The sequence below is a fragment of the Alligator sinensis genome, unplaced genomic scaffold, assembly GCF_000455745.1.
Source record: "Alligator sinensis unplaced genomic scaffold, ASM45574v1 scaffold340_1, whole genome shotgun sequence".
NCBI classification, from domain to species: domain Eukaryota; kingdom Metazoa; phylum Chordata; order Crocodylia; family Alligatoridae; genus Alligator; species Alligator sinensis.
The window spans coordinates 407,201-420,547 of record NW_005842004.1 but is presented as its reverse complement, the minus strand read 5'-3'; the positions used below and the strand labels follow the sequence as shown (position 1 = coordinate 420,547).

General features: G+C 43.6%; 1 protein-coding gene across 3 annotated transcripts in view; it reads left to right on the top strand.

Moving 5' to 3' along the window:
- The window catches only part of SNX16 (sorting nexin 16), a 41,194-nt gene that overhangs the window by 23,904 nt on the left and 3,943 nt on the right, over positions 1-13,347 (top strand). For all 3 annotated transcript variants that reach the window (XM_025201809.1, XM_006021753.3, XM_025201810.1), the window contains exons 5-6: positions 3,868-3,937; positions 8,970-9,106. In XM_025201809.1, the coding sequence (XP_025057594.1) occupies positions 3,868-3,937; positions 8,970-9,106 (207 nt within the window). The remainder of the gene's footprint in view (positions 1-3,867; positions 3,938-8,969; positions 9,107-13,347) is intronic.

The window sequence follows — 13,347 nt, the reverse complement described above, 5'->3', positions numbered from 1 at the left end:
GCTGAAACTGCCTTGAAAAGCAGCATCAGCTGTCTTCTGCTTCCACCTAATCCTAAAGAGAGTCACTCGTATGTTTAATTTTGTAGGATACTATGAATATGTGTGCTTGCTTTTCATCTTCCTTTCCTGACCATGAGATGTGATAGAGTAGCACCTTCTTGCACTTGGCATTGTTTCCTGTTTCTATCTAGGTAGGTCAGAGAATTAGGGCATGGGGTGAGCAGGGAGGATACTGTGCTCAGTAACACGTTTCAGGGCATAACAAGATGGGAAGGCCTTGCAGAGATAGATTAAGTTGAGAGGGGAATCTTCTTTTACTACTTATGACATTAAAAAAGGAGATTAGAGAAATATGATTTTACTTCAGTAGCTCCTTCCTCATAGTTCCTATTGCAACAAAAAAAAAGGTTGTAAATATATGTTTTCAGCACAGTGAAACACCTGTGTAATATGCTTTGGTGCATTCCTGATGGGATTAAATTACGATAATTAGTAGTCATAACTAATTCCTTCTCATGCCTATATGCAAAGATCATCTACAGCAGAGGTGTCAAACTCACCGCCATGGTGCGCCCCCCCCCCCCCCCAGTCCCAGGAGGCACCAGTCATTCATGCACTGGAGGGTGGGGTAGGCAAATTGGAGCCCCAACCCCCACCTCCGGAGTCTCCAGTACACCTGCCCCACTCTCCAGCAGGGGCTGAAAAAACCCCAGACCAAACTCCCTTCACACCCTTTCCCTATTCCCATTCTAAAAACAGCTGGAGGATGGCAGGCCTTGCAGACAGAAGTTACAGAAGATGCTCTTTTTGAAACATTTTGATCTGACGCCACACGCAATGAGGGTTCCGATTTTTTCACCCAATAGGCCATTTTTTCAAGCTGTCTGCAGCCATGCACTTGTTTGGTCACAGCTATAGACTGCTTTCTTTGACCAGCTTGGATGAAAATTGTCACTTCTGTCTGCACCCTTTATGACCTGAGCTGGATTTGGATTTTTGGGGTACCTTGCAGGTTGGATCCAGCCTGGAGTATGAGGAAGAAGTAGCAACAGCAGCTCTTACCCAGAGGATATGTTGGCAGCAGCTCCTGCTCTCACCCAGGGCACACTGTAGCAGCTGCCACTCCTGCGCTGTGCCCCATGCCAAAGCTAGAGCTGCTGCTGTCACATGCCCATGCCACGGTAGCAACTCCAGCTGCAGCACAGGTCACGCCCTGGGGACCAGCAGCTGGGGAGTTACAGCCACAGCAATGGGGATGAGTAAAGCGTCCAGTGGATGACCAGGGTTGTATCACCCCTTGCTTGCCCTCCTGCTGCTAATCACCATGTATACCGAGGTCCAGGGACCCCGGATTCTGTGGTAGGCCATGTTCTCTAACTTCCAGCGGCCTGCTGATAATCTGGCAGGCTAGATATACACCCTGTGGGCTACATGTAGCCCAGGGAGCTGCTGTTTGACACCCCTGGTATGTAGCTTTAAACTTCAATTTAATTTCCTTAAGTGGGTAGCAAATCATAGGGTTTCTCAAACTGCTTCAGAGAAAGCAAAAGGCAGTACTTTGATAGGCCCTGTTCCAAGTAGAAAAAATTATATAGCAGATTCAGTACTGACAGGTAATTGTTATGCTTTTGGTTATCCTATTTCTGTATTTGTCACATTATTTTAATCCCACGTTTTGTAGTATAATAGAATTATTAGCAAAATCATCTTGTAACTAGATACTTTTTAAAATGCATTTGAGTTGAACTATATGAAATCAAGGGTAAAGATACTGGAGAACAGGGCTATGAGCAGGAATTCATGTAATAAATTCTTCTGAGAGAGCTGAAATCACTCTCATCAACAAATCTTAAATCTTGTAAAAAAAAAAAAAAAAAACAGTTCAGCCATAAAGATGGAATGTAGCCTCATGCTATAAAAGGACAGTGTTCAAATGGTCAGACTAATCAAATTGAGAACATTCTGTAATATAATTATATTTCCACAAAGTCCAACCTGTTATGGTTGTGTAAGTGTGTGAAATTTCAGAATGAGTTTATTCCTATCAATCACTATTTGGCTAATCCAGATAATAATTTTGGATTAAGATTTATATGAATTTAAGTGATGATGATAAAAAATGTTGTATTTGTAACTGACGATATTAATCTTTTTAAATTCTTTTTTCAAGAGACATACAAAAAATAAACACTATGCATAATAATTACGGCTCATGCATTAAGGCAAAGAAATACTTAATATTTCTTGGCTTTCTCTTTGCAAGGAAAGGACATGGCACAGAATTTTAAGACCAAAGTATTGACAGCAAAAGTTATGCATGTAATACATTTTTAATAATGATGCAATGCATCTCTCTTACTACAGCAGTGTGACACAGTACTTGGTATTTCATTTCTACTTTGTGTGTGTGTTAATAAATTGAAAACTTAGGGCAAATGGAGGCATTCAGAAGCATTCTGGATCCAGGCAAAGTTCTGTAGATGGCACTGAAGTAGGGACACACCTGAAGGGATCCATTTGCAGGTTCTCGCCTTTACAGAATTTTACCACAATATCTTTAGTTCATTTTTTAATACTTAGTAACCCATAGAACTTTGTTTTTCAGTATTATTAAAAATGCCTCAAAATTAGGTTGGCAGTTCCCCTCAAGAATGACCATTTATCTGAAGACTGAAAATTCTCATAGCTTCTAATTTAAAATTAGAAGCTTCTAGAATTCACATTTTTTTTATATGGCTGTAAAAGATTAAAAGACATGTGACGTGTTAAATGCCATTATAGGTTAATATGCAAACCCAATGGATTTAAAGAATGGCATATAAAATAGAGCAGTATTAATGGGAATAATACGAAAGAATGGGTTCTTTTCACTGATAACAAAATCATTACTCTCTTGTAGGAGCCCTACATTTGACATTGAATGAATGTCTTTGGGTATTGTTCTTTTTTACACACGCACACACATGTGTAGTGTGTCACTGAATGAAATTTTAACAATATGTAACGCAAGGCCAGAACATGTTAGCTTAGATGTCTTGGCATTTGAATAGTTTATATTTAGGTTAAGTAATAACAGCATTATATTGATAGTAATATGGTTAGTGTGTGTGTATTATGTGTAATCATTTATATATGTAATCGAGCTATAAACTTTATATTAAGGATAGTAGTATGATTGAATGAATGAAGAGTGTATGAAATGTTTGTTGTGCCTGTGTAAACAAAAGGAGGTTTGCTAAGGCGCTGAATATGCAAGTTACCAGACAATGAACTGTTGGATGGATGGCTGAAGAACCAGTCTGTGACCAGAGGAGATAGGCTAAGCAACAGGGTAAAGGAGGAATTCTGCATGTCCTGCAATTTAGCCTAAACAACTTTCAAGGCTGGAAGACTGACTGTTGCAACAAGATCAACCTTGAGCCGAGATAACAAAAAGAATGATGAGAAACAACATCTGGATACACGCGTGCAGATGGAAAAGTACCTCGACTTCGGACAAAGATTTGAAATCCCTATAAAAGTGGGATCCAACAATGCTGAGATGGGGAATTCACACTCTGCAACCTTTTCTGGAGCACAGACGCGTCTGTTCACCCCCACTCCCATCATCCTCAGTGGACCTGGGCTGGCCACTCAGTGCCAACATTGAGCAAGCAAGCTGGTAACGATTACATGTGCTTAGAGTGTATTTGTCTATGTGAATGATGTGTTTAGTGTATGTCTTTGTATGTTTTTGTTTCATGTAATCAATAAACGCAGCACTTTGCCTTTCCCCCCCACCTTATAAGGTCTTGTTCATGTTTTGAGCAATTGGCGATTTGTGTAATACATGCATACTTTAACATTTTTTTTTTTTATTAAATAAAGCCTCGCAGTGAGAGAGTTCCTTTGTTTGGATGATCCACCAGGTCCATTTGACAGCCTAGAAGAGAGCAGGGTAAGTGCTATATAACATTTACTATAAGAATGATGAGAACAAAACATCTAAATACAGTACATCAATTGTGTCCCATTTTTTAAAGACTTTGCTTAATTCTAAACCTAATAATTTTTTGTCCTGTGAGAAACAAGGTACCTGACTTGATGGACCTGTTGTCTGACTCAGTATGGCATTTGTTCCCCTGCTGTTGATGCATGTATCCATTAATGTATTCTTGTTGCCATGGGTCACTGCAGCATCCTAGCTGCTGGAAACAAATGAAGTGGGAATGAAGACGGTATTGGTGGCAGAGGTCTTGTTCTGAATACAATCAATCATAGTATAAAGAGTTACTGAAATTTTGGGTCATCATTGTGTAACAGTTTTCTGGCCTCACAGTTGCATCTAAGTCTGTCACTGTAAAAGTTCCACATGGTCAAGATGTTTTTTTTTTACATCGGGCTGTTTACCTTTCCATTATTTCTCAAACTTACCATATTTACTCAAATCCAAGATGAGGTGTCCCCCCCCACCCCACATGGGGAGCCCCTTGTCTTAGATTTGAGTACATGCAAGTGATGCAGTGGGGGTGCAGCTCAGACTCCAACTCTTGAGCCCGAGCCCTGGATTGGAGCTGGAGCCACACATTCCCTTTAAAAATTAGATTTTAGATATAGAAAAATTAATACACACAAATTTTCCATTTCTAACATCTAATTAATTGGGGGCCATCTTAAATTCAGGGTGGTTTTGAGTTTGGGTAAATACAGCAAAGGGAGTTATCTGCAGATAATTCTAATATTATAAAAGCCTACGTCTGTCTGTCTGTCTTTAACGCTTTATTCGCGCTCTGATTGGCTGACAAGCAGCCAAGCAGAGCGCAAAGAAGCGTTCTGACAGAAGACAGCCTGCCGCCAAGATGGTGGGGACACAGGGGACAGAGCGGGGGAGGTGAGGCCAGTGCAGCTCAGGATGTGTTATAGGCCAGTCATTCTTGACAGGCAATTGGCTAGTTGATTCAGATTGAGCTATCTTTCTGTGGGGGAAAAAAAAGTTCTGCCTGTGAATCAATTTAGCGTTGCAGGAATCGACCAGCTCTTCTTTATAGCACTGTTTTTTTGCAGGAAGCATGTTTTCATAATGATTGTCAGTTTGTTTCTGGATGTAGTCTTAAGTGTTGTTTGAGACCTACAAAGCCCTAAGCAAAGCAGAGTCATGGTGATCCACAATTATTTACAGCAGAAGAAATTTAAAAATAAATAATTATCTAAAAACCCTCATAGGTTCAACTGAACTTGTATTGAGACTTCTGGGAGTTTCAATATGAATGAGGTTCTTTTACACACACTTACTTGGAGCTCAATTTCTGACGGTTTGGCTCGTGTTGCATTCTGAGGCTTACGCACACATCATGCCCTGTCTTCCTCCTGCAGCCTTCTCTTGCTGCTCTCTCAGCCCTTTGTATGAACCACCTGAGCATTTCCAGTTAGGTCCAAGGAGTGTGCATTGCCCTGTTACCTACCCATACACCTTTACCATGGCATCAGGGCAGAGTCAGTATTTCAGGCATTTATGATGGCACACCCATTTCCTTTCCTTTCCATCTCTGGAGGCCTTTCCTGGGAAAATCTGCAGCATTTTATCCTTTTTTTGTATAATGTCTATAGGAACATTTCCATATAAAGCTTAATTCTTTTGGCAGCAAGCATGTGCTCTTTCATTCTGATAAAGCCAGCTTTTTTTCCTTCTGATGTATGTTCCACTACTGAAATTGTCTACCTTGAGGAGCTCACAACTACTATATTCTCCATGGTCTTTGGGTCCAATCTCTCCCATATATTCTTGGGTGGTAACAGAGTCCCCCATCTCCAGTTGGCCTAATAATGTACCTGTGACTAAGTTCTGTAACTAAACTGTACGTTTCCTTCTTTCAGTGATCCTGTCCTTTGGTCTGTTTCTCTTAATTTTCAGGCATCCCACATCTGTGAGGACCCTCATCCACGTCCTCAGAGTTCCTGTCATCAAAAGGGCACACTTTTAATACCTGTCCTAGCATGGCATATCTGTGCACCTTGAAGTAATTTTCCCCATTTTGACCTGATGTGTACCTTATGTTGTTTGGGGATAGTCTCTTGGGTAATGATCCCTGGCTTCCTTTTTACTGAAATGCTGCTCATCACTCAAGGAAGTGGGTTCCTATTGCCAATGTTAAGGCTCCACCAGTTACTTTTGCCTTTCTGAGCTTGGGTTGTAGCCGAGTTGGTTTAAGAACATAGGTAGGCAAGGTTCTTCGGTAAAATGTGATGTCTTTTATTAGACCAACTAAGTAGTTGGAAAAAAGTTCTTAGCAAGCTTTCGGGCATGGTCACCCTCGCCTTTCTAGGAATTGTTGGAGAACTGCCTGACCCCACCACTTCTATTCCTCACTCCAGCTGTGCTGCTGCCACCCAGTTGAAAATGTCTTTCATCATTTTCTGTTTTTACCAAAAAACAAATCAAAACAAAGTCACCAGACAAACCACTCTGGTTATTCTAGTTATTTTGGTTTGTCTTTTTTTCCTTCAATTCCCTCTCATTTCTAGGAACTGAGTGACTGCCAGTGTTCTTTATTGTTTGTAAGCATCTGGGCTATTTCCTCCTTCCAGATGCTGCCTGCTATGACAGCTGAGTCTCAGGGAACAATTACGTTCTCATAGGAACTTAATCAGAACATCAAATAAAACAGCCCCTCTGCCTAATACCCTTTCCATTCAAACCTCTCCTTCAGGGTTTACAGGGTTCTATGTTAAGCCCTTTACAAGGAATACTGACCATTTCTCAGCTAGAATTACCACAGTGCACTATTAAAGAGCAGTTTTGTGAACTTCGGAAGTTGAGGTATAAATCCTTACTTTTTTGTCTCTTAATCTACTTGTACATAAATCTAGCTTCTTGTATGCTCCCGGAACTTTGTATATATGTTACAAAACTAAATAGTGCATATATCAATTCATCTTTTTATCCTAAATACTCTTCTTTTACAAGAGTAAAATCCATTTAAATTACTTGCTGAATTGGGATGTTTGCCTAATTGGAATGATTGTTTGTGTTTGAACTCTTACAACATGAATTGCACGCCATGTATTAGCATTGGGACCAGCCTTCCCGAAAACCGTTGTAAACAAAGCCGCTATTGAACTAACAGTTTGTTTCTAATTACCTTTGTCAGTTGAAATTAATTCCATCGTATCACAGTCCATGGGATTAATTTTAAAACTGATGTAATGCTAAATCGGCTTTTTTTTAATGAATGCAAGTGTCTTTAAAGGTTTTTTGTTTTATCTGTCCCCAGTTTCTTGAAAAGTGTTTTATTCAATTTAGAGATTGCCAAAAAAATTGCACATTACCCCAAACATTTTTACAGCTGATGTTTGAACTCAAAAAAAATACTAGATGTGCCTGACATCCTCTTATGAATAACAATGGTAATTTTATTACAGTAGTAAAAATCGTGTATCTTTTTACTTTTAATAGGGTATGCAAATGGTTCTTATTAAGTAAATCAAAGTGACTGGTTAACTGCCAGTAGTCCTAAGCAAAAAGGGTTTACCTCCTAGTTGGATGACTTCATTAGTCAGGGAAAGCATGTTAATTATTAAATGAAAATTGCTCATTATTGTTGGTAGACTGCTACCAGTAATGGAGCAGGAGGCACCATGCCAAGACTTGTTCTACTTTCTGCACTAGATGCATATTAGAGTATACTTTAGGTTTCCATATTAAACTTGGGAAAAACTCTGTCAAATTCAGCCAGGTATATACACTTTGTACATATTTTTTCTTTTGCTGATTAACATGGTTAAAAGAATAAATTCATTTGCGTTCTGCTTGCTGTACACATTCTTAACTGGTTGCACTAATTCTTACATCAGGGTGTTTAAAAATTATTCTGTAGTTATTTGTTTTGCAGCAGTAGAAATAGCTCAGTAGTTCTCCTGTGTCTGAGTAATTTAACAAAATTACATAAATCCTCTAAGGTTCTTTCTAAATGGCTGTCGTCTTATAGAATGTTTTTTTGCAGGGGACTTGTCTCTACAGTATCAGCCACAGGTCTCAAGACAGACAGACAGTACTTGTTCCACCTGCACCCTGGCAACCCAGGTCCACAGATGCATTGCAGAGCTGGAAGTTTGCCAGAAGGCTGCCCTGAATTTGTCCCCAGGGTCTGTTGGCAGGCTTGATTCCAAGCCAAGGGTTTGAGATTGGGAGCTGGGGAAGAGTCCAGAGTAGCCTCACAGCAAACGTCCAGTTCTGGAATATATCAGAGATAGACGTGCTCGGCCTCACGCTCCCTAGCATGACCTTTTTTTGTATGTTGTTTTGAACTCTCAAGGAAAACTAATGTTTAGTGGAATTGCGTTTCTGTTTGGTGTGTACCTATATTTGTAACCTAGTCCGATTTTACTTATACTGTTGTTGTTTCATTTTCAAGCTTGTTAAGGAAAAGAATATTTCTTTTTCTCCCCTTTCATCTTATCTTCAAAGCAATAAACTTTTAGAAGGACTTTCAGGGCTATTGATCTCTAAACCTCTGGGGAAAAAAGTTTAAAGACTTACTAAATCTGAATTTAAGTTCTGAGGGGGCTGAGACCTTCATCTTCCAGCATGCCGAAGTACTCTTGACAACAAGGCCAGGGGGCGTTGGTGAAATGGTAACATGGGGACCAGAATTTAGGACTCCCTTCTCCCTTGTCACAATCCCTAACCACTAGGCTATAAAGTCTTGTATACACTTTCATTCTATGTTGCATAATGGTACAGCATTTTGTATTTCACTGCCTAAATGCCGGTGATAAGATATAGCAAAAATGTGTGGTGTGATATAATAAGGGCATGGCTCAAAGTGTTGGTTGCATGTTTTTATAAAGGGCAAAAGTAAAAAATGTTCAAACTCATGATATTCAGATAATCTGTACAAAAAAATAACTGAACTCCTGTCATAAATTTAATATTTCCGAAGGGGGAAAAGAACCGTTCTACCCACTAACTTTACCTTATATTTTTCTTTTAGGCTTTTTGTGAAACTCTGGAAGAAACTAATTACCGTCTACAAAAAGAACTTCTTGATAAACAAAGGGAAATGGAATCACTGAAGAAATTATTAAATGAAAAACAACTTCATATAGAAGCTATAGAAAAGAGAATTAGGTACATGGTAGCTTTTAGGCTTTTTATGAGTTGCTTTTCATAAAGACTGTCTGTGAAGAGCAACACCAATGTAAATGCTTTTCCTGAAGCAATTCTTTACACTGGTTACACAGAAAGCAGTGTTCTCCGTAATGCCCTTCTCATATGTTGAGAGGCTCGCTAAGGAGATTTATAAATCACTAGTGCCAATCATGTTATTCCATCTCCTCCTTTAAGAGGAAATAGATTTCCCTGCCAGTACAGCTTAACTACAGTCTTTACTCTAACCTCTGAAGTTCCATCTGTAACACCTTCCTAGAACTGAGTGCAGTGGTAAAGCTGCTTTGAGTTATAGGGAAACATTACATTTGAAAGGTTTTGGAGTTTTTTACGTGGCAGATCTTTTCTCAATTTGTTTTTATCTCCTGTATGTCTGTGTGTTAACTTTGTTGTTCTGAGATGCCTGAACTACTACAGCAAATAGACAATTTGCAATGCTACTTCAAAGCTTTCTAAATCAAAGGGAAATTTGGCAAAGTTTCATAACAAAACTTTGTGGTGTCTATCTGCTGAAGTTTGGAGCCACACCCAGGGAAGGTGATGTTAGACTGTTCTGTCCTGTAGGACCTGCTGAATCGATCATCCTGGACTTTCTCCTGTAAAGGACTAAATTCCTTCGGCCATTTTAAAAAGAGCTTTGATTGTGCAGTATAGCATAAAACAATCGCTAAAGGAATGAATGGTGTTAGATGTATGATTTGAGTTCGTTCATTAGGGGCTAGATTCAGAAAAAGATGTGTGCGCCTAAAAGCAGGACTTGTATGGAATGGAAGTGCCTAAATATAGAATTGTGATGCTTGAGTGGGGGTGGGGAGTTGTCATATAACTGAAGGTGCCTAAGTCCTCTAGGCACCTTCCTGTTTGTGAAAGTTCTGTAAGTGCCTAGGTCCACACCCTGAAAAGCACTTATATCTAAAAGGTGACTTAAGTGAAATTGAAGTACCTAAAATCTTGTGTGATCCACAAAAACATCACGTAATCCAGGGGTGGGCACTTATTGCAGGTGGAGGGCTGCTTACTGAGTTTTGGCAAGCTATCAAGGGCCGCATGGGTAGCCCCGCCCCTTGACAGGTGCCACGACCCCTGGTCGCCATCTTGGGGTCAAAAATCCTGCACCCTGACGTTTGCCACCAGAAGTCCCTCGATTTGCCCCCGGAAGTACTCCTTTCAGCAAGGTGTTTTGCCATCTCAGAACCAAAAAATACCAAATTATAATCTAAAAATCTCAAATCTACAACATTTATTAATTTGATTTCAAAAAATATTTTTGTCCTGATTTACATGTTTGTGTAGTGTACATAGAGTTAAGAGGGGGGCGCCAGCTAGGACCCTGTGCTTCTGCAGCCCCACCCTTGGCCCTGCCAGTGCTGGCCCTGAGACACCAGTGTGGCCCCCACACTCCTGCCCAGCTGTCACTGCACACCCACTCACCCCCCCCACCACCTGTAGCTGCCATTTCCCCACTTCCCTGCCTGCTGCCACAGCCCTCCAACACCTTGTGGTTCCTGGCTGCATCACTGTAACCACAGGACTCTGCAGGAACTAACCCAACCCTGAGGACTAGGGCAATCACCCATGATCCTTCCCTGCCTTCCTCCTCCCCCAGCCTTATCTGAATTTCCCTCTTAGGCGGAGGGAGACAGAAACAGCTCCACAGTCCCAAGCCAGAAGTGTCTTCTAGGCAGGAGCTTCCGGCTGGGGACTGAAGGGAGGTGGCGAGTGGGACTGGGTGGGGTTGCGGCTGGCCTTGCTGGCTGCTTGGTCCTGCCACCAGCTCCCCGTAGGTCCTACTGCCCATGGCTCCTGTCATCTTTAACAGGCAGCCAGTGGCAGACAAATGTTAATTTTCTATATTTTTTAGGGGCCCCACGGGCCAGGTAGAATGGCCTGGCAGGCCAGATGCGGCCCATGGACTGTATTTTGCCCACCCCTGACCTAACCACATGTACTGATAGTTCCTTAAATTCCTTTTCTCAGTACAGTTATGCAGCTAAACTTCTGCTACTTCATATGCCCAGAGACACCTACATGTTGACTAGGGTTAAGTGTTTCATCACATATCTTATACCAAAGCCTATTTAGGATTTTCAAAGTAGGCATTCTTATGCCCAAGTCCCATGTGGGCCCCGATCCAGTATGTATACTCAGATCACACCTAAGAAACACTGACCATGCAGAATTGAACACAAAGTGCAGTAGCCTCGATCAGTGTTTCCTTCAAAGTCTATCTACAGGAGGTTGTGTTTGGGTGGCTGCCTTTCGTAGAACAGCCCAGTGGATTGAGCACTTGCCCAGTAGTAGTGAACCGTGATACTGTGATTTTTCTTTTTCTCTTCTCTTCCCCGTTTCCACCTCAGCTTGAGGGGGCTGAAATCCACATCCTCCTCCATGCAGAAGCATCCTAACTATTAGGCTAGGGATGTAGTTGAGATGGTAACATAGGCACCAGAAAACAGGACTCCCTTCTCTCATTATTGGCCTAGTCACTAGGCCTCAAGTTCACTCTCTTTTGTATCCATTTTCATTCCTTGTTATATAGTGGTACAGCTTTAACATGAGTTATGGACAATGCCCCACCCAGCCGACTATCCTATAGCTTTGTGGTTAGGGCATTCTTGTGGAAGATGTGGGTTTAAAACCCCTCAGGAGACAGGATAGTATTGATTGGAAAAACACGCTTTCTCAGCAACTGCTCTAACCGCTAGGCATAGGCAGCGGAAGGTGGGGCTAATGGGGCTCAGCCCCCCCGCAAATGTGGGGCAGCAGGTAGGGCCACAAGAAAGCCCAGCTGTGGGCTCCATGCAGCTGCAGCAGGGGTGAGGAGGGAGAGAGTGGGGCAGGGGCAGGCAGTGCACAGTCAGGGCGGAACACGGGATGGAGCTGCAAGTGGCTTGTCTGGGATCTGCAACTTTTACTACTACGTGCACCCCAGGAGGGCGGGTGCCCCTGGATCGGTGTGCGGGGTAGGGCAGGTTGCTGCTGCAAGCTGTGGCCAGGGGTGGCATCGGGCTCTTCTCAGCAGGGGGAGGGGAGAGGGCTGTGCGGGAGCGGTGCTGGAGGCTAGAGTGGGGGGGTGCTGCAGCAACCCAAAAGTTCACCGGAGCCCCTCTGACCCCTTCCTACCAGTGCTGCTGCTGCCCGCCCTCAGCGCAGCCCACCTGTCTTGCCCCACATGCAGATCTGGGGCATATGCCCTCCCACGGTGTGTGTAGCAGGGGGAGCTGCCCCCCACACGCTGAGTGCTCCCTGGACGAGCCACTCATGACTCCATCCTGCGCCCTGCCTCGGCTGTGCAGCACCTGTCCCAGCCCCTCCCCACTGAGCCCCCATGGTGAGGGAGGGAGCGAGACACAGGCAGCATTGGGCTGGGGTGAGTTGGGCCCTGGCCGAGCCAGGTGGTTGCACCCGCCCTCCTGGGGTGCACATAGTAGCAAAAGTTGCAGATCCCAGACAAGCCACTTGCAGCTCCATCCTGTGTTCCGCCCTGACTGTGCACTGCCTGCCCCTGCCCCACTCCCTCCCTCCCCACCCCTGCTGCAGCTGCATGGAACCCACAGCTGGGCTTTCTTGTGGCCCTACCTGCTGCCCCACATTTGCGGGGGGCTGAGCCCCATTAGCCCCACCTTCCGCTGCCTATGCCTAGGGGGGCATGTACCACCTCCCCAGTCTGTATGCAGGGTTGGGGCAGGGATGGCAGCTGCTGCTGCATGCTGATTGTGCTGTAGCTGGCCCAGGAGCGGCCAATGCCACGTGCCTGCTGCAACTGGGCTGTCCCGCACCCCCTGCCCGCCTGGCGGTGGGATGCACATGGCATTGCACAGCTCTCGGGGCAGTAGGGCTCAAAGCCCAGCACTCAGTGGCAGCCGCCTCCACCCCACACACATTTCAGGGGGCAGGGGGCATGTGCCCCCAGGGCCTCCTCTTGTCCCACCACCAAGCCGGGCCAGGGCCCCACTTCACCCCTGCTCCTCCCCCTGCCTATGCCCTGCTTCCTCCCTCACTGCTGGGGCCTCAATCTCCACACCCCCATAGCCCTTTCTCCTCCCCCTGTCCTTTCCCCCACAGACTTACCCCTCGTGGTGGCATGAATACTTTATTCTCCCTCTGCTTTTGCCACTAGGCTACTTATGTAAAAGGTTGGCACCACCACTTTCTTCTCTGGAAGCTCTCTTTTATAAAGAAAAATATAAACTGCACAGTTC